This window comes from Cupressus sempervirens, chromosome 3 (assembly GCF_028749045.1).
Source record: "Cupressus sempervirens isolate cs-2001-9-10 chromosome 3, ASM2874904v1, whole genome shotgun sequence".
In the NCBI taxonomy this organism is placed as follows: domain Eukaryota; kingdom Viridiplantae; phylum Streptophyta; class Pinopsida; order Cupressales; family Cupressaceae; genus Cupressus; species Cupressus sempervirens.
The window spans coordinates 976,407,376-976,426,602 of NC_143120.1; the positions used below are offsets into that span (position 1 = coordinate 976,407,376).

Consider the following 19,227-nt stretch of genomic DNA (forward strand, 5'->3'; position numbering starts at 1 on the left):
GAGCATCGCCTAAAAGCAATTAAGTGTTTCATTCATTTCCTTAAGAGATGCTTTCTTGTGAAACACTACTTATGAAACTTGGGTCAATGAATATGTCTCAGAAACTATACAATTGAATCCTAATAGCGATATGAAAAACTTCTTTCAAAATTAAATCCAAATAATTTTTATAATTATTAAAAAACTTCAACTCTTAAGACTATTTTCTTGGAAGCATTGATAATGCATGGTCTACACTTTAAAAAGATTTTCCGTTATCAAACTGCATGATATCTATTCTTAGTCTTATTCTCCAAATTATTTTGTTGTTTCAAGTTCAAGGATAACAAGACACCCACTAGTCATTATATTATTACAAATTTATTTCTCAACAAACAATTTTTTTAAATCTAAATATTTCTTCAAATGACACTTCAAGAATAACTTGCTTTGAAAATGACGCTAGTGTTATAGGGCCCTTGATCTACTGGTGAAGTTGAAAGACTCACAAAGAGCCCACTAGAGATCAAGTTTTGCTGAGTTTAAGGCCCTCAACATCTAATAGATAATTAAATGAAGCTAGTAACTACAAAAATTGTTTTCCCCTATTTGTTCCTCATTTTAGATTTTTTTATTTAATCAGAAAATTATAAAACAACCCATGCGAGTAATGAATAAAAATTGTAGACGCTCATTTCGAATGACGCTTTGAAGAGTAGCTTCATTCTATAGGTTTCGCTAGTCATACATTTGCGGGGCCAACATACCTTGTAAGAAGCAACCGCGCAAAATTTAGTCAATACATGTTCTTCGATATGAAACGTGACAATTGAGTAGTTTTATGAAACCTATGAAGTTTTCCCCCTATTTGTAGCCCTTATAAGCTCATGTTACAACCACCTTCACCTGCATGCATGTTCCCTCGTTCGAATGCTCACAAATGTAAGTCTTATATTGTACATAGACATAGTTGATTCATCGTTCCCAGCTTTTGGCTATAGTGAAAACAGGCCAGATCGTGTCAGTCCCTGAGGCCCAAGCTATTACTCCTTTTTTTCCGACATCAAAGTGCTTGATATCCCAAGTCTTGACAACATCGTCAAACACCTACGACTATTACAATCAACATGGAAGCCCAATTAAAAAACACAAAGAACCAGATCAGAAATCACCAAATCAGTTGTGAAAGACGATCTGTTCGATGGTATATCATAATATGCCACCTCAAATAATTATAGAATTTCACGTCCAATGTTTGAGCACAGCATATCCCCATTTTGCATTTAAAGGGGAAGTGCTCAAGATCACATTTGAACTCAACTTATATACATCAGGTCCCATGACATGTCGGCAAGAATCAGATTGATTCCACTTGGACGACTTGATCTTCAGGTATTCTAGCATTGTACATTAAAAGCTGAGCACCCTCTTAAGATGAAGAATCATAACTGACATCTGGAAAACCTTTTAGAAATGTTAGAATCAGAGAACAAGCTTATATGGCCTTGGTAACATTGGTTTAAAAATAACATCCTAATCCCACTGACGAAATGCTGCATATAGCATAATCAATGCCCCCGACCCTGTGCAACCCCATTTATCTCAGAGTGATATACATTCATGCTTCATCATTCTCTGATATGTTGCTTAATTTGTTCAACTGGGCTATCTGAAGTTCTATCCGCTCTAAAACTTCAGAGTTTCCGTCCCCTACAACTGATGATGCTCGGCTCAGATTCTCAATAACCTTTTTCTTTTGGAATTTTGATAAAGCTTGTACCATGTCTCTCATAGCTGGCCGCTTCCTTGGATTCTTTTGAATACACTTGTATGCAAGAGCTGCCATGGTACGAAATTCTTCAAAGTCACATTTTCCATTAAGCCGTGAATCGAGTATCTCATCCCACCCTGATTTGTCCTCTGCATTGATTGCAGCCTGTTTAACAAGTAATAATTTAAAGATGAAAAAAAGGCATTAGTCTACTTCGTGCATGATGACCAAGGAAGAGTATGATTTCTAACACTGAAACTACATAGAGAAACAACAGACATAGCCTATCCACAGTCTACTTGACATCTATAGAGTTGCATGCATAAATTCAAAATTTTCAATCAATGAAAAATACCCGACCTTCCCTGCACAAGCATAAATCTTAAACATAAGATCTCTCATCTTGCATTGTTCTAATTTACAAAACAATAGCAAACTAATTGTGAATTATAATATAGGAACACCACGCAACACAACCATGAACTAAAGACTTCCAAAGGCAACTACAGTGTCCATTATGTACTAATGCAATTCTGAGAAAGAAATCATAAAAAGAGTAAGCTAAGTTACAAGATTGATGTAATCCAAAAGTCCCTGTTGTGGATTCCTCCCCGTAATCAGCTCAAAAAGAAAGATACCATAGCTGTATACATCACTCTTCTGTGTGAAAGTGTTTGTTGACATATACTCAGGATCCATGTAACCGTATGTTCCTTTGAGACCTGACTTGTGGCCATCATAGATTTCCTCCTTGGACAGACCAAAATCAGCAACCTGATAAATATACAATTATACTCCACAAGTAAGTTTACATCTTTAATAACATAAAACATATGCATACAATAGACTTGTTATCTCGTTTAACTACAATTTAATATCTAGTCATGTTGTACAAGAAGGTATGTTAATCACCACGATGTGATCACCATCTATAGATTAAAAGTGTGGGAAACGTACAAAAATGTATATCATGCTTTCCACCGTTTTCTGTTTCAAGGATGTTTCAGCGTAAGGAACAAAGCTTGAGGGAGTGAATTGAATGCTTCAACTCTCATGAGATGAGTTGCTAACATTTACATTTTGCAATTAACTATTCAAAATCAATGGTATAAGTGGGTAAACTAGCACTACAAATAGGGACTGGTTTTAATGAAAAGTCAAATATACAATTAGGCACCTCTATTTAAAATTCCTCTATTCATGAATGTAAACACACATTCTTTACCCAAAGTGGGCTCCCAAAACAAGGTGGGCAGCCCGGTAAAATAATTTTTATTTAATTTAAATACCACCAAACTTGGGGTGCACCACTTCAAGGGGTCATCCCTCATGGAATCAATTTTTGAATGCATTCTTTTATTCCCATAAACAAGTCGACCCGAGCAGGTTGTAACATCTTATATATTTTAATTTATCTGATAGAAAAACAATTCTAACATGGGTGCCAAATCTGTCCTATCAATTTCTGCCTTGCTATCCTCTGACATCAATGACAATATTCCAACACAAATCTTCTCTAACAATTAATTTTTAAATCGTGTAATTATTATAGCCATCAATGTTTCCTCCTTATAGGTCTGCAAAACATTCACCTAAAATCTGATCATAATCTTCAATATTTTCTGTTCATGGATCTGCAATAATTCACCTTAAAACCTGCCCATACATGCACCTTAGATCTGCTCTAAGGTATGTTCTAGATTTTCTATGAAAATGGGAACAATACTCAATGAATGCTTATTGAAATAAACTTCACATGATCTTCCTTTTATTCATGCTAATGCACCCCTTTATTGATAGATCCAACCCTCCAAAACAGGTCAGTCAAGACAGGAAAATATTATTTTATCTGCATCCCAGGATAGGACGCTCATCTCAAGGGAGTCCGCCCACTAGTAAAACATTTTAATTTCAATTTTAAATGCTACAAAAGGTGGGTGCCAAGATGGAGGGGGATCTGCCACGATAAGCAAATATAATATTTTTATTTTTATTTCTTTAATGCATTTTGACTTATAATTTGGCCACCAATTTTTGCAGGTGTAGTTTGCCCAACTTGATTGGAAAATGTGTACTTTGAAAATTTACAAACTGACTTTGATATCAATGACAACTTTCAAGTTTCAACACATACGATGTCGACAATGTAATGCATGCAAACACTTTGCAAGAGACTGCTAGAACAACCAAGACAAATTGTAACTGTTGTGCAAATGGTGTAGGCCTAGATATCATGAAGTTAGATGTCCGAAGCAAAAGGCTAGTGTCAACATGATCGATATAAGGAATAATTAAGTATTGGTTGTCACTCACATCCAAGCAAATAGGCTATGTACCCAGACCCACACACAAAAAAGACTCCAAGAAGCAAGGGCCCAAGTAGAGATGTTATGGCTAACGAACAACATCACTAAATTCCAAATGCAAGTACGATGTGCATCAATTACTATTTAGGTCAAAAATTACAAGTACTTCAAACTTCAAAATACTGTACCAATTAAAAAAGTGGATCTATTAGAAAGTCCTTTTGCACTTTGAAATGCTATTGTATTGGAGAATATTGATGGGCTGCATGAAACAACCCATAACTGAACCTCCATTGTCAAGCAACCAAGTCATCAATCCAATGTTATTAACAATAGGACAAAGAAACCAGCAATGATGAATATAACTTTTAGGACTCTCGCCAACACAATTGCTGATGGTGGGTCTAATGTAAACATACTGTCATAAGACATTTGAAGAAGTTTGGACAAGCTGACCATTTGCCCCCAAATTCTCAACCAATGGGTGTAGATCAACAAGGTATTAAGATAGTTGGATCTCTGATGGGGCAAAAGGTAATTATTGGAATACCAACACTTTTGTCAATTTTTGTAATCATTCCATGGAAGAAAGTGTACAACAAATTGTAGGGTTGAGGTTGGCCGGTAGAAACTCAAGCCAACCCCAACTAGAAAAAGAAAACAATCTCCATCGAGAACAATAGTCAGAATTATAAAATCGGTTTGATGAATCAATATGTCAGGAAGTAGCTTTCTTGGACTCGTCAAATTCAAACTCCAAAGAATAATGGATGGAGAATCAGTGTCCAATGGAACCAAATGATAAGGAAGTTTTTGGGTTACAATTATGTTAAAACAATTAAACAAATTCTCTGTGGCATATTTCATGAAAATACATTTTATTTGTAACCTATAGAGATCAATAAAAATGAACAAGGATTATGTGATGATAAGCACCCAAAGAAGAATGACGTGGAAAAGGATGGATAATTTAGATGTGCTAGACATAGCCCACAATTTGCAAAAGATGACAATTTAGCAAAGGCATCCAACATAGCAAAAGAATGTAAAGTTATTGACAGTATGTCTCAAAGTACAAATAGTAAAATATTTAACCTAGAGCGTACAGATACTTCAAATCAACTTATCTAATCAATACAACTTTTATCAACCTTACTAAACTTCAAACATGTGATCAATATAAACAACAACCGTAAGAAGATATACATACACAATAACACCAAATATGTTAACTAGGGAAACCCTTGATCAGAGGGAAAACCCCAGTGGGGATGTACCCACAAAATGATGTACTAATATAAATATTCCTTATAAGAGGATGGACTCTGTTAGGAGCCAATGAAATACATTCAGTACATATTACTCCCTATTAAGAGACTTTGAATCCTTGTGAGGAGATTCCAACCCTATTAGGAGTTGTAGAACGCAAAAGGACCAACTGTCCAAACAGCTTTAGGAGCAAGACCTTCGAGCTCACTATCCAACTAGCCTCTCTATTACTCCTTTCAGAATAATAGAAATGCAACTGATCTCAGCAACACGAACTCTTGCTCTGTCCTCTTACTGTGCCAAATACTTCTCAAATCTCAATACCAAATCTCCAACTTTGCATCACAATGATCCCTTTGATCACTTACTCATATTTATCAATCTTCATGAATCCAATACAATTCGCTTACAACTCATACATTACATCACAAGGAAAATAACTTTCCTTTATACCAAGTCCTCAAAATAATTCATTGAGTCAGCCTTGAGGCTTTGCCAATTACAATTATAATAGGACCTCAATCAAACAAGACAATTCATTGCGTCTTTTCACTCACAATTAGAAAATATTGCCAGCTCACAGTCTTGACAACTTCTCACACGTGCAATCTTGGACTTTGCACATTGACATCATCATTAGGTTGTCTTCTATCTCTATCTAACTTCGCTTATCTATATTCTATCCATGTTAGGAGATACAATCCAATTACTAGAAACGGCTTCTCAAATACTCGATCAGCACACTGTCTTCTATAAATCATGAATAACTCACATGTCTTTGACTTTCTGCATGCGCACACATCCACATCATAAGAGCACACTATAGAACATGTCCTCAACTGCGCTTGACCTCATCATCAGTACTCAATCCGTACGACCTCATTCTCTATCTGCTACTCTGCCAATCTTCATAGTATGTTGACATCAATGACAAACATAGTCATGAATGCAACATATAGTCATGCTAAGTATTTATGTACTGCTCCAACAACACTAGAATACTCCCCCATAGGAATATCATCAACATTCATGCTCACAATCTCCCCCTTTGGCATTGATGGCAACATAGATGAAAAACATTTAAGTTTGAAGAATACCAAATCCAACTCCGCTGTTGTTGTTGCTCTTATCTTTTCAAATCTTCTTTATAAATCAAATCTGAAACTCTCAGGAACAATTGTTGCTCCCCCATTGATAACTTTCTCTCACTTATAAATCTTTTCCCATTGACATTTATATAACTCTCCCTCATTCACAAGAGATTCTCTCATACACATTCATTTCTCCCCCATTCTATGTGCTTATCTTTTCATGCATTCTCTCCCCAATATTCAGGAGATGTTTTTCATGCACTCTCTCCCCCATTGACATCAATGACAAAGGCATCATTATGTCAATCTTCAACTCAAAGTCTTCAACTATCTCAAGTGTCCAAATACATTGTTCAATACTAGCTACCAAGAGTCCTTCACGACTCTGCTCAATCATAGATACTCCCCCATAGAGGAAGCATCAACATTCAGTCCAGATAAGCAATAGTGCCTTGATACCAATTGTTAGAAAGTAAATTCCACCAAGATAACTAAGAGAGGGGGGTGTGAATCAATTATCTGATCAATACAACTTTTATCAACTTATCGACCTTATTAAACTTCAAATATGCAATCAATATAAACAACCATTAAGAAGATACACATACACAATAACACGAGATATGTTAACTAGGGAAACCTTTGATCAGAGGGAAAACCTTGGTGGAGATGGTACCCACAAAATGATGTACTAATATAAATATTCCTTGTAAGAGGATGGACTCTATTAGGAGCCAATGAAATACATTTAGTACATATCAATCCCTGTTAGGAGACTTTGAATCCCTGTGAGGAGATCCCAACCCTATTAGGAGTTGTAGAAGGCAGAAAGACCCATTGTCCAAACAGCTTCAGGGGCATGACCATTGAACTCATTGTCCAACTAGCCTCTCTATTATTCCTTTCAGAATAATAGAAATGCAACTGATCTCAGCAACTTGAACCCTTGCTATGTCCTCTTACTATGGCAATACCACACCAAATACTTCTTAGATCTCCAACTTCGGATCACAATGATCCCTTTGATCGCTTACTCGCATTTATTAATCTTCATGAATCCAATACAATTCGCTTACAACTCATACATTACATCACAAGGAAAATAACTTTCCTTCATACCAAGTCCTCAAAATAATTCATTGAGTCGGCCTTGAGGCTTTTCCAATTACAATTATAATAGGACCTCAATAAGATAATACAATTCATTACATCTTTTTCACAATTACAAAATACTGTCGGCTCATAGTCTTCACAACTTCTCACACGTGCAACCTCGAACTTCGCACACTCGCTAACATCATGATTAGGTTGTCCCCTATCTCTACCTAACTTCGCTTATCCAGAGTCTATCCCTGTTACGAAATACAATCCAAATACCCGAAACGGCTTCTCAGATACTCTGTCTGTACACTGTCTTCTATAAATCATGAATAACTCTCACATGTCTTCGACTTTCTACATGCGCACTTATCCACATCATCAAGACATTGTAGAACATGTCCTCAACTTTGATTGACCTCATCATCAATACTCGATCCATACGACCTCGTTCTCTGTCTGCTACTTTGCCAATCTTCATAGTATGTTGACATCAATGACAAACATAGTAATGAATACAATACATTGTAATGCTAATTGTTTCTCTACTGCTCCAACAATGCTAGAATACTCCCTCATAGGAATATCATCAGCATTCATGCTAACAATTATCTCCTTTTCTACACGTACATATTGAATAGATAAAAAGGAGATCTGTATTAGAGGCAATAAAAAGTATCATGAAAGCCACTCACTGTATCTCTCTAGCCTAATTATGAAGATCAAACATCTCTTATAGATAGCACTATTAGAGTAATAAGATATTGACTTATTAATTAAATCATTTTGATTTAATTATTAAGTCACTTATTATCTATAGTTTACTTAAGCTAAACTTTAGGCATATAATTATTTATTCTTTTATTAATTATTATCATGCAATCTAGGTTTTACCCTGTTAGGGTTTTGATCTCCTTTTATAAGGATTGATCACTTTGTAATTTTATTCATTCACTTTTGATAATAGCAATCTCTTTCTTTGCTCATCGAGAATGTCTCATCTATAGATATGGGAATTCCAGCCTCCATAGCCTTTTGCTTCTCTCTTTCTATGGCAGGTGTTTGCATCCAGGTGATTCTTGGGAGCTGTGGGGTTGATCTTTCATCAACTTCAACATGGTATCAGAGCTCCAGATCTTCATGCCCCTGTTCGGTTTATAAGAGGTTTTTCTTGGCTTTCAGATGTGTGTTTATTTCAAAGGGTTTCAGTTTTCAAAGTTATTTTGTATTGGATCTGGGGGTCATTTTTTTTGGTGCATTTTGAGCCCAAACGAACCTCACCGTTGGATTTGTAGCACCCAAAAACCCTATTTTCCATATAAAATTTGTCCAATTTGGACGCAATTGAAATTTGAGGCAAAAAAATTGCCCCCAGATCAAGGACGCTTCCCAATTTCTATTTTTCAAAAAATAAATTTCAAAAAGCAGCAATAATCTTTTGAAAGAGATTTTTGGAAAAATATTTTTTCATGCAAAATTTCATGCAACTTTTTAAAAAAAGTGCTTTCTTTCTTAAGTCACGTGAAAAATGTTAAGTCTTTTTTGGTCCTTCATCATAGTACAGCAGGTCTGTCAATGCTGACAGCAGTACAGGTGATGTCAGAAAATTCAAGGCAAAATTTGATGGTCTTTTAATCGTCGTGCATTTGATTTGTTTTACATTTTTGAGCTACCTTTGGTATTTTGGTCATATCTTTGTCATATGGAGGTATTTTTTGACGAATCTTATATCCTCGGAAAGCTCTTTCCGAGCCCGTCATGATGGTGCATGTTATTTGGACTTTTGATGATATTTGGTTTCCTGTTTATGCAATCAATGCCAAAAGTTCTATTTTGCACTCCAAGAGACATCTTGAGCATCCAATCTCCAATTTGAAAATTCTTTATATCATTTGAATGGTCTTTCCCAACTCTTTCCAATGATGCTGGTTGCTTTTCCAAATTCTACTCCAAACCTATTCTATTCAGTCTTTTACGTTTTTGCATTCTAGTAGATATCTTGGTTGTTTTAGGTTCGGGGATCAATTTTGTTGTTTCAGATGATTTTTCATGGGTTATACTATCTAAGTCACATGATTTGTCGAATTTCATCCATGAGATTCGGATTTCAACGAATTTGTACTATTTTCGAACTTCATCCGAATTTTAAGATATTTAATATAATAGTATTTTTATCTTAAACTGAGATTGAGTTATTTAGTTAAATTATTTAGCAATGTTTAGTTATTTTCACAATTTTGTGGATATATTACTAATATTAGAAAATACATGAATAAATAAAACTAAAATTTTATGTCGAATTTTTTTCTGAATTTTTACTCTTGCCAAATTTCATTCGAATTTTATGATCGAAGAACTTGAATTCGAATTTGAACCTTGTGACGCTATCTATTGTATCAGCCTTATGTCTCTTTTGATCTTTGTTGACATCCTTTTGTAGTATTTTTGCAAACGCACTAAGATAAAGTGCCCCTCTATTGCATTTCAGAATCTTGCGCATCTTTTTGTTCTATTGTACTCGCACTATATTATAAAGTGCCTTGGGAGGTTTCATGTTAGCCATATTCACCATCTTCCTTTGTCAAGCGAGTGTTCCTTCCACGACATTAACCTCATGATGTGTCGATGACACGTGCCATTATAGGTTTTTGTACTTCTTTTGCACTCTCAATGTTCCTAGTTCTTCTTTCTGCAGGAGATATTGCATTTAGTTTCAGTGTTCATGTCTTACCTCTTAGCATTATAAGGGGGGTTATGTTGGTTCTATTACTTTCTTGATTCAATGGAGTGAACTATGTATTCGGTATTTGATCTTATGTACTAGGCGATTGCAGTGGCTAGATACCTATGCATTTCAGTGAGATGGATCATTTACCATATAGACATTCTTTCATTCCTATTTTTGGAGACCATGAAGATTTCTTCCATCTTTGATTAATCAGCTCTTCAGACTTAGTCTTCTCTACCTGGTCATGTTCTATACAGTGGAAGTTCTTCAAATCAGCAGTTTGGCAATGTTTACAGCTTCATGCTTCAATGGTGTTCTTCATGATCATTCTTTTGTTCCCATCTTCTAGAACATTATTTCCATCTCTTTTTGGGGTAGGGTTTTTCCCATGTGGTTTTCTCTATTTCTCCTCTTTACAGAGATTTGGCTACGGTTGGGTACCTCATCAGGCCTTGTTGCCGGGAACCAATTTGCTTTCAGCAATAGTTTCTAAGTTTTTAGCTACTCCCTAAGTTTATCATAAAGAGGGTTTTATAGTAATAAGATATTGCCCTATTAAATAAGTCATTTCGATTTAATTATTAAGTCACTTATTATCTCTAGTTTACTTAAGCTAAACTTTAGACATATAATAATTAATTCTTTTATTAACTATTAACATGCAACTTAGGTTTTACCCCATTAGGGTTTTGATCTCCTTTTATAAGGATTGATCTCTTTGTAATTTTATTCATTCACTTTTGATAATAGCAATCTCTTTCTTTGCTCATCAAGAATGTCTCATCTATGGATTTGGAAATTTCAGCCTCCATAGCCTTTTGCTTCTCTCTTTCTATGAAAGGTGTTTGCATGTAGGTAATTCTTGGGAGCTGTGGAGTTGATCTTTCATCAACTTCGACAAGCACTTGCATGGAATGTTTTCCTATTCAACATTTCTAATGTAGAACATACAACAACATTTGTTTCTCAATCTCTTTGATTTTTCCTTGTTCTTAAACTGTTGTGCTGCCTGTGATATTTCTTGAACATCAACATAGAAGTGTATATAGTTGGCTCATGTCAATGAAGTTATGAAATAAAGGAAGAAATCATTGTTTTCATCATTTCAGCCAATTTGAAAGCTGCTACAGATCAGATACCCAATCCCTTTATGCAGTAATGATCGACTACAATTGTTGATTTTCAGTACCAGTCGAAGACCAAAAAATTATGGGTTCAATGAAGAAAGAACATGAAACTGAGCCATAAAAAATATGCACCTTAGAAACTATGACACATCAATCTCTAAACAGCAGAGTTTCTAGAAACTCCATTGTCCCTCCTTGGGCAACTGTATCCCCATTTCCAATTTGTAAATGTATCCAATTCTGCCCAGATGCACATCAAATACTGTACCCATGTCTACCTAAAAGAGCATGATTTTCCAACCGTGCAAAATACTATGTGGTTTGATTTTTTAAAGATTTGACGTAAATCTTCCCAAATTTAATATTTAAAAAACATCATTAATGCAATTTTTTAAAAAAATTGGGACAAACAAAACTGCACCAAATGAGAAAGACAATTTTTTTTTTTTAATTCTGATGCAACTCTACTATTTTTGTATATTTTAAAGAGTTAACTAATAAGTATTCATGTGTCAATATTGCTTTCAAAGTAATGAAAATCTCCTCTAATAACTTAGAAAATTGTGTTAGATATAGGTGTTATTTCTTGATGTTGTATCCAGCTGCATCCATAAAAATGGCCGTATCCATACCCATATCAATGCAACTTTGCTAAATAGTATTAAACCAAATTTTAGAGTTATATAATAATGCAAAAAAACGGTTGTATAAAAATGAACTTCCAAAGTAAAATAGACGACAAAAAGAACTCTCAAAATGAAAATTCATTGTTTATGTACAAAGATGATGACCATATTGTAACAAGATATACCAAAATCAGACGTCTTCCAATCTCTACATAACGAATTTTCAAGAAATTCAGTAGCATTTGACAAATGATCATAGAATCTTAATCTCTACTAAAGACACTAAATTTCTCCATTAAGATTCAAATTGCAATTTTCAGAATAGAAAGTTGGCATACCCTGGCTCTCATAAGATGGTCTAACAGTATATTAGCAGCCTTTATGTCCCGGTGCACAACTGGTGGTATAGCCTGTAATACAACCAAATTGAATAATTTATCAAAAAATAGAACCCTAGTTTTCTCACAATCAGTTTTCTGACACTGAGCAGTTATCATATTGTAAATAATATTCATCAATTACCCCATCATGAAGATATTCAATTCCACGTGATACATCTTGGGCTATGGAAACTCTTTCTTCCCAACTCAAGGTTCGTCCTTTCTCATCTGAAAAAATATGTTATATATGCAATCCTGAATTAATTCCGACTCTTGAGTCTTAACACACAGATCACCTTTATGCTAAAACGTCACACTGAAAAATATATAAAGGTCAAAATTCTAAAATATAACTCAAACAATTATACAAACGATACATATAGCATCTGACTTTGACAAAAAAATTATTGCCTACAAAAATAAAAAATCTATGGTGAAAATAAGCATAGCAGTATAATTAACTGTTTATTGATCCCTTGCTACTACTAAATAAGTATCTAAAATATCTTAAGTTCTATGGTGGAATAGATATAAATATTTTCCATACACTTTAATTTGTAATTATCTACCTCAACTCCTACAACTATCTAGGTTCAAACATTATGGAGATGAGCATATCATATAGTAAATATCAAGTTTTATATTTAGTATTCCATGAAGAGATTTATTACTACTAATTCATCAAAGTTTAGTTGGCATATTTGCGAACATTAATTTAGTATAGAAATGTGACGAAAATCAAGAAAAAAATGAATTTGCATATTATATTAATGAGTAAAACTTACTATACAAATGATTTGCAAGACTTCCATTAGTCATGAACTCATAAACCAACATTCGTTGGCCTTTGTCCACACAATATCCAACCAGATTTACAAGATTTCTGTGATGCAACCTTCCTAGCAATGACACCTAGCATTCAGAAGCCCAATTTCAATAACAAACGTTAGGAAAATATGATCACCGCATATAAGAGCCTCAAGGCAGGAAAAACATTTTATTACTTAAAACTCTTCAAAAGGTTAGCTCAAATATAATATGTCCTTGAATTAAGTGAAATATTTTGTAAGAAATTTGAATCAAATCTACAAAGAAGAGTAAAATTAAATTTACAAAGATTATGGCATCTATGTTGGATTATTGCACAATATAAATAAGATATCAAAAGAAGAAGACAGTAAACAAATGTCATTTATGATCGGAATTGCTTCAATGGTCAAAATAGTTTGAATACTTCAATTGTGAACAATTGATTTCGCAAGTATTTGTTTTAATTTTTTTTCACAAGCCGATAGTGACACATGGATGGTGTAAAATAGATTTAATATAAAATTCATTCTTAATGATTAATTATAACCCATAGAATTAACCATTTGATCTATCTTCAATACTTAAATAATAATAATAATACCTATAATAGTAATCCTATTTAACAGAAAAAACTAATAAAATAATTATAATAAATATAATAATAACTAACATTGACTAGTTAACATATTCAAAATACCAAATATCAAGAACATATTAATCGGCAACCCTTACAAGGGTCACGTGATGGTGAGATCACCACATATTAATATGTGGGCATCGAATTAGCGGAAGGGACATTGAACCCATCTAAAAGAATACAATTTCTCCTTAGACGATCTACGAAGAAGAAAACTTATACAAAACCGTAGTACCCTGTAGTAAGGACATGCAGATCAGTTACATGCGATCAAGGACAAAGACAATTCGACAAGGACGGATCAATGACTGCAGTTGCATTTGGCTCGAGACGTGTACCACCCATGGAAGGGACCAAAAGATGAGAATTATTGGAGGTTACTGGAGAATTTCTGCAAGGTAAGCACACCGTCAGACATCACACGTTCGGGCAGAAAGTCATCGTGCGAATATAATTATGCTGGCCATAGAGTATGGCGAGTCAATTAAATGTGTGGGTCCCCCATCCCACTAAGGTAAGTTGGGTGGATAAGATAGATAAGATTATGATATTAATGTCCAACAAAAGGTCTATGGGATTGGAGGATTACATCAATGAGGCTAACAGCAGTAGGAGCACACAAAGGTGTCCGAAAAAGAAATACAAACAACAAGAGAAAGCAAACAAAGAACCAGAGAGGAGGCCAAGAGAGAGACTAGGAGTCCTTTCTAGGCGAAAGGAAATCAGTCATTGAATGATAAGCATGCCGATGAGCAAAGGCCCTACTCTATCTGTGGCCACTCATAGAGGAGTGTCGCTAGTGCAAATAACCAGTCTGGGACCTAACACATCTGGAATGCTTGGTAGATCTACTGGAGCTAGAAGGCCTTTACACACCACGCAAAGGGGATAATGGTGTGAAAAAGGCAGTAATGAGCTAAGTAGATGAGTGCCGATGCGGAAGCAGTGATTGGATCGTGCTATCACGAAGCATACTGGCCTTTCGAAGATAAAGTGCAAGACAATGCTGATCATAGTAGCTGAAGAAATCGCAGAGTGAGAAGCATTCCCGAAATAGACAGAAAAATCTCCCTCTGATCTCATAATAAATGGGGCAATGGGAAATGAAGTGTGTCTCAGTCTCCACCTCACCCAAAGTATAAAGCCTGTAGATCCGCTCTCCACTATCAATATGATGGTCAGTCTGAACCTGAAGACAGTGAGAACTAACTCTAAACGACCCCAAAGAGATATGCAAGGCATGAGACCACCTCCGGGAAAGGTAGCTAGGACAACCAATAATACCATCAGACATCTCTAAAAAGTGCTTCGCGTAAAAGGACATCTGTGGGCGCAACCCACCAAGAGGGTTAACCCAAGTAGTGGCAATGTACTGTTTATAGATGTCAAGTCTAATATGCTCATTCAACTCCTACTGAGAGGGGAGAAGATGAATCAAGGCATCCAACAAGAACTGAAAGGGGGGGAGGTGATCAATATCAATCCCAAGCGAACCAAGCAGAGAAGAGGCCTGTGCATACCAACAACATGCGCGAGAACCAGACTCAGCACTCGCAGTAGACACAAACGAACAATAAGCTAAATAGGAGTACCAATCACAATCACCAACATGATCCGCAAAACCACGAAGGCGATGGAGGAACCAAACCAAATCAAAAATGGCTACAAGACTGAAAGGATGAGCGACGAACTCCGCAAGAATGACACTATGAGGAGTGAGCCTATGACATCTAATGATGCTCCTCAAAAATAAAGTTTGAACCCACTCGATCAAGGCCCAATCAGACCCAAGAAGAGATGAGCCCCAAACCACAGCCCCTTAAAGAATAGTAGGTGGAGTATTTTCTTGGATGCTAATATTGAATAATATATGTGAATTATATGTGTATGATTGGGTGCTTTTCTATATTGTTAAGTTAACAAATATATGTATATAAACTCACATATGCAAATATATGGTGGTTATATGTATATAAGTAAACATATTTTCTAAATAATTATTTATGGATTTAAGTCATACTAGAATGAAAGAATGCAATTATTAATAATATGATCCAAGTATGTCTTGTTGGAGAGCATTCGTTGAGATTGTCATTATATGATCCAAGCATATCTCCATGGAGGACATTCGTTAAGAATGTCATGATATGATCCAAGTGCACTTAAAGTGCACTTGGTGGAGAAATGATCTAAGTATAACTCGGTGGAAGGCATTCATCATAGATGTCATGGAATGATCAAGCGTAGCTTGGTGGAGAACATTTGTTGCAAATGATAATGGTTTCAAATTAGATAACATATAAGTATTCAGTTGAATCTGTTATGATCTTATCAATTCTTCGTAGTTATTATTGTCCCAAAACTAACCCCGATAGTGGGGACATTACATTTTTCTAATAAGAAACAATACATGTCATTTAAGCGTAAGAAACTAGAAAACAGCTATATACCTTGGGATGTGTACACCACAATATTTTGATGCATTTCCTACAGCGGCCACTTGAGGATGTAGGACTGGTGGAGAATGCCCCCCTCCACCATACCCAATCATCAATAAATCTTGGAAACGTTTCCAGAACATTATTTTTATGTAAAAGAATGCCTAGCTTTCCCCTATGGCCCAGAAACATAGAAAGCTATTAAAAAAAATCATTTAAAAAGAACACAGGTAACAAAAGGACCCTTGTAACCCTTATCATCAAGGCTAAACCTAACAACCACACTAACAGCTAGAAATAAAAACCAAACTCATTTTATCATTTTCCACATTCTGAAGAAAAAGACAATAAGAGAACAGCTGTAAGAAAACAACGGAGATAAAGACAAAGATTAATTTATTAATGTCCAACAAGAGACCACAAAAGGGGACAAAGGGACAGCCGAGAACAATGTAATGTCCTCAATATTACAATTAGTAAAATAGGGACAAATACCTTGTAAGAGTCCTCTTTTTACCCAATCCTTTATTTGTTATTAATCCAATATGACTTGCAAACTGGTGTTGAAACAATATCTTAAAGGAGAGGTATCTTAATATGCATGCTTACTTTTGTACAAGAGTTTATAGATTCCTAATAATGGAAACTGCCTTGGATCAGCAAAGGTTATATGTATATCCCAAATATGTTTGCAAGACTAATGCTGATGAAGCAAAGAACAATCTCTATATGTCTATTATGGATCTGGATATAAGGACTAGTATTAGTAATCGAGGATTATATATGATTTCAAGGGTTTTAATGAATATTGCTTGTTCCTGATTTGTGAGAATTGCATGTATACGATGATTCTTATTTGCCCGTTCCTTCTGTTTGATGCCTGCACCCTGTTATAAGCATAACATTGATGGAAGTCTAATTCCTGCAATCATTGATTGTCATCTTCTAATTTGTAATTTTTATATGTGTATCTATAATGATCACTGGATATGATTGTCTTAATGGGCTTGTGGATGATGGTAGGACTGATGTTGCTGATGTGATGGCAACTTATCTTATCCCTGAGAATGACTGAATTTGATTGCCTTTGCTACAATAGATTGATTATTTTAATGTAAATTTTGAAACAGAGATGCCTCACTTATTGCTTGTAGCTGAATATGATTGATTCCTCTTACTGCTCGAAACACTATAGCAATATTGTCTATACAATTCCCTATTATGAACAACACTGATTCTGGGAGAACGAATATAACTAATGCAGACTCAGCTAGGATGGAAACTGCCGATCTGAATTGCACCTACCCTAATGTTCCCTTTCAATGTACGATATGTAATATGTGTATCTATTACGAAGTAATTGGTAAAATACTTGCTTGTTATCAATAGAGACCGAAAGGTCAATATATACAAAAAAATAAAATAATGTTTCCTTAGGAAACGATTGTAAAGAATAGAAACATTCTATTCTAACAGAGAAAGCTTAAAAAGTAAAAGCTAACTAAACGTAACTAGATATTTACAATAGATTAACATTAACTAATAATAGCCGATTATCTATTATCGTAATACCCTCCCTTAATGGTTAATCTATCTAGAACACCAAGCTGTCCTCTAAGTTTGACAACCTTATTAGGACCAAGAGGCTTGGTGAAAATGTCTGCAGTCTGATCTGTGATAGGAACATACTACAAATCTATAGTCTCATCTTCAACAAGAAGACTATTGCCAAACTTCAACACCTAGGGAATAATGCATGAGCCCAAGGTCAGTCATATCAAAAGACTAGCATAAATTCTGTTTGATTCCCTGAATCAAAAATGTCGAACTGCCAGTGATGATCAGATTATCCACATAAATAACCAGAAGGATGATGTCACTATCGGTGGTCTTGATGTACAAATTTGAGTCTGAAGAACTCCTCTTGAAGCCTTGATCACTAAGGTACTTATCAATTTTGATGTACCATGCCCGAGGGGCCTGCTTCAAGCCATAGAGAGCTTTTACCAATTTGAGAACTTGATGGTCTTTACCAGCAACCTTGAAACCAAGAAGTTGCGTCATGTAGACCTTTTCATGGAGATCATCATTCAAGAAAGCACTCTTGATATCCATCTGATGGACCTTCTAGCCAAACTGTCTTGCCATGGCTAGGACTAATCTGATGGTGCTCATCTTTGCAGTAAGAGCAAAGGTCTTCTTATAATCAATGCCCTAACGCTGAGAAAAGCCCTTTGCCACTAAACCAGCTTTGTACTTATCCAAAGTACCATCTGATTTGTATTTGATTTTGTAGACCCATTTGCAACCAATGGGTTTCTTCCCTGGTGGAAGATTAGAAAGGACCCCGGTGTTGTTTTTCAACAAGCTATGGTGTTCATATATCATGGCATGTTCCCACTCTGGAATTCCTTTAGCCTCTGAATATGTTTGAGGTTCAAACACACTGTGAATGTTGACCATGAGAGCAAAGTTCACAGACTCTGTAGTTTTACTCTTTTTCTAACTAGTTCTCCCATCTATGAGCTCATCATCACGAAGATCAGCAAGTGTTTTAGCCCACCACTTAGGCCAGATAGGAGAATGACCAACACTAGTATCAGGAGATGTGTGTTGATCAAGTTCCTCATCAAAAGAATCTGCATCAAACTCAGGTGAAACATCTACAAAGCAAGGTGATCCTGCAAGAGAAGCTGGAGGTGTTTGTACAGGTATCACTGGTATAACTGGAGCTGCAAGAGCTACTGGAGCCCTCCCATCAAGTGGACCTAATGGAAGCCGAACTCCCAAATCATGAGCTTTCATAAGCTGGTCTACTGGATCAAGAACAGGAGAAACAGGCATGAAAAATCCTCGCTGCTCATCAAAGACTATATCACGACTGTAGATGAGATGGGATGTCTCAATATCAATCAGGTGGTAGGCTTTGTGAAGACTGTTGTACCAAGCAAGCATGAGTTTCTAACT

At 35.5% G+C, this 19,227-nt stretch overlaps 1 protein-coding gene across 1 annotated transcript in view; it reads right to left on the reverse strand.

Annotated features, from left to right (window-relative positions):
• Nucleotides 1-673: 673 nt before the first annotated feature.
• Nucleotides 674-19,227, reverse strand: part of LOC149570017 (calcium/calmodulin-regulated receptor-like kinase 1) — a 102,634-nt gene continuing 84,080 nt past the window's right edge. The window contains exons 4-8 of the mRNA XM_089822678.1: nt 13,161-13,287; nt 12,518-12,603; nt 12,334-12,405; nt 2,321-2,524; nt 674-1,915 (exon numbers count right to left, since the gene is read on the reverse strand). Of these exons, the coding sequence (XP_089678804.1) occupies nt 1,598-1,915; nt 2,321-2,524; nt 12,334-12,405; nt 12,518-12,603; nt 13,161-13,287 (807 nt within the window). The 3' untranslated portion in view covers nt 674-1,597. The remainder of the gene's footprint in view (nt 1,916-2,320; nt 2,525-12,333; nt 12,406-12,517; nt 12,604-13,160; nt 13,288-19,227) is intronic.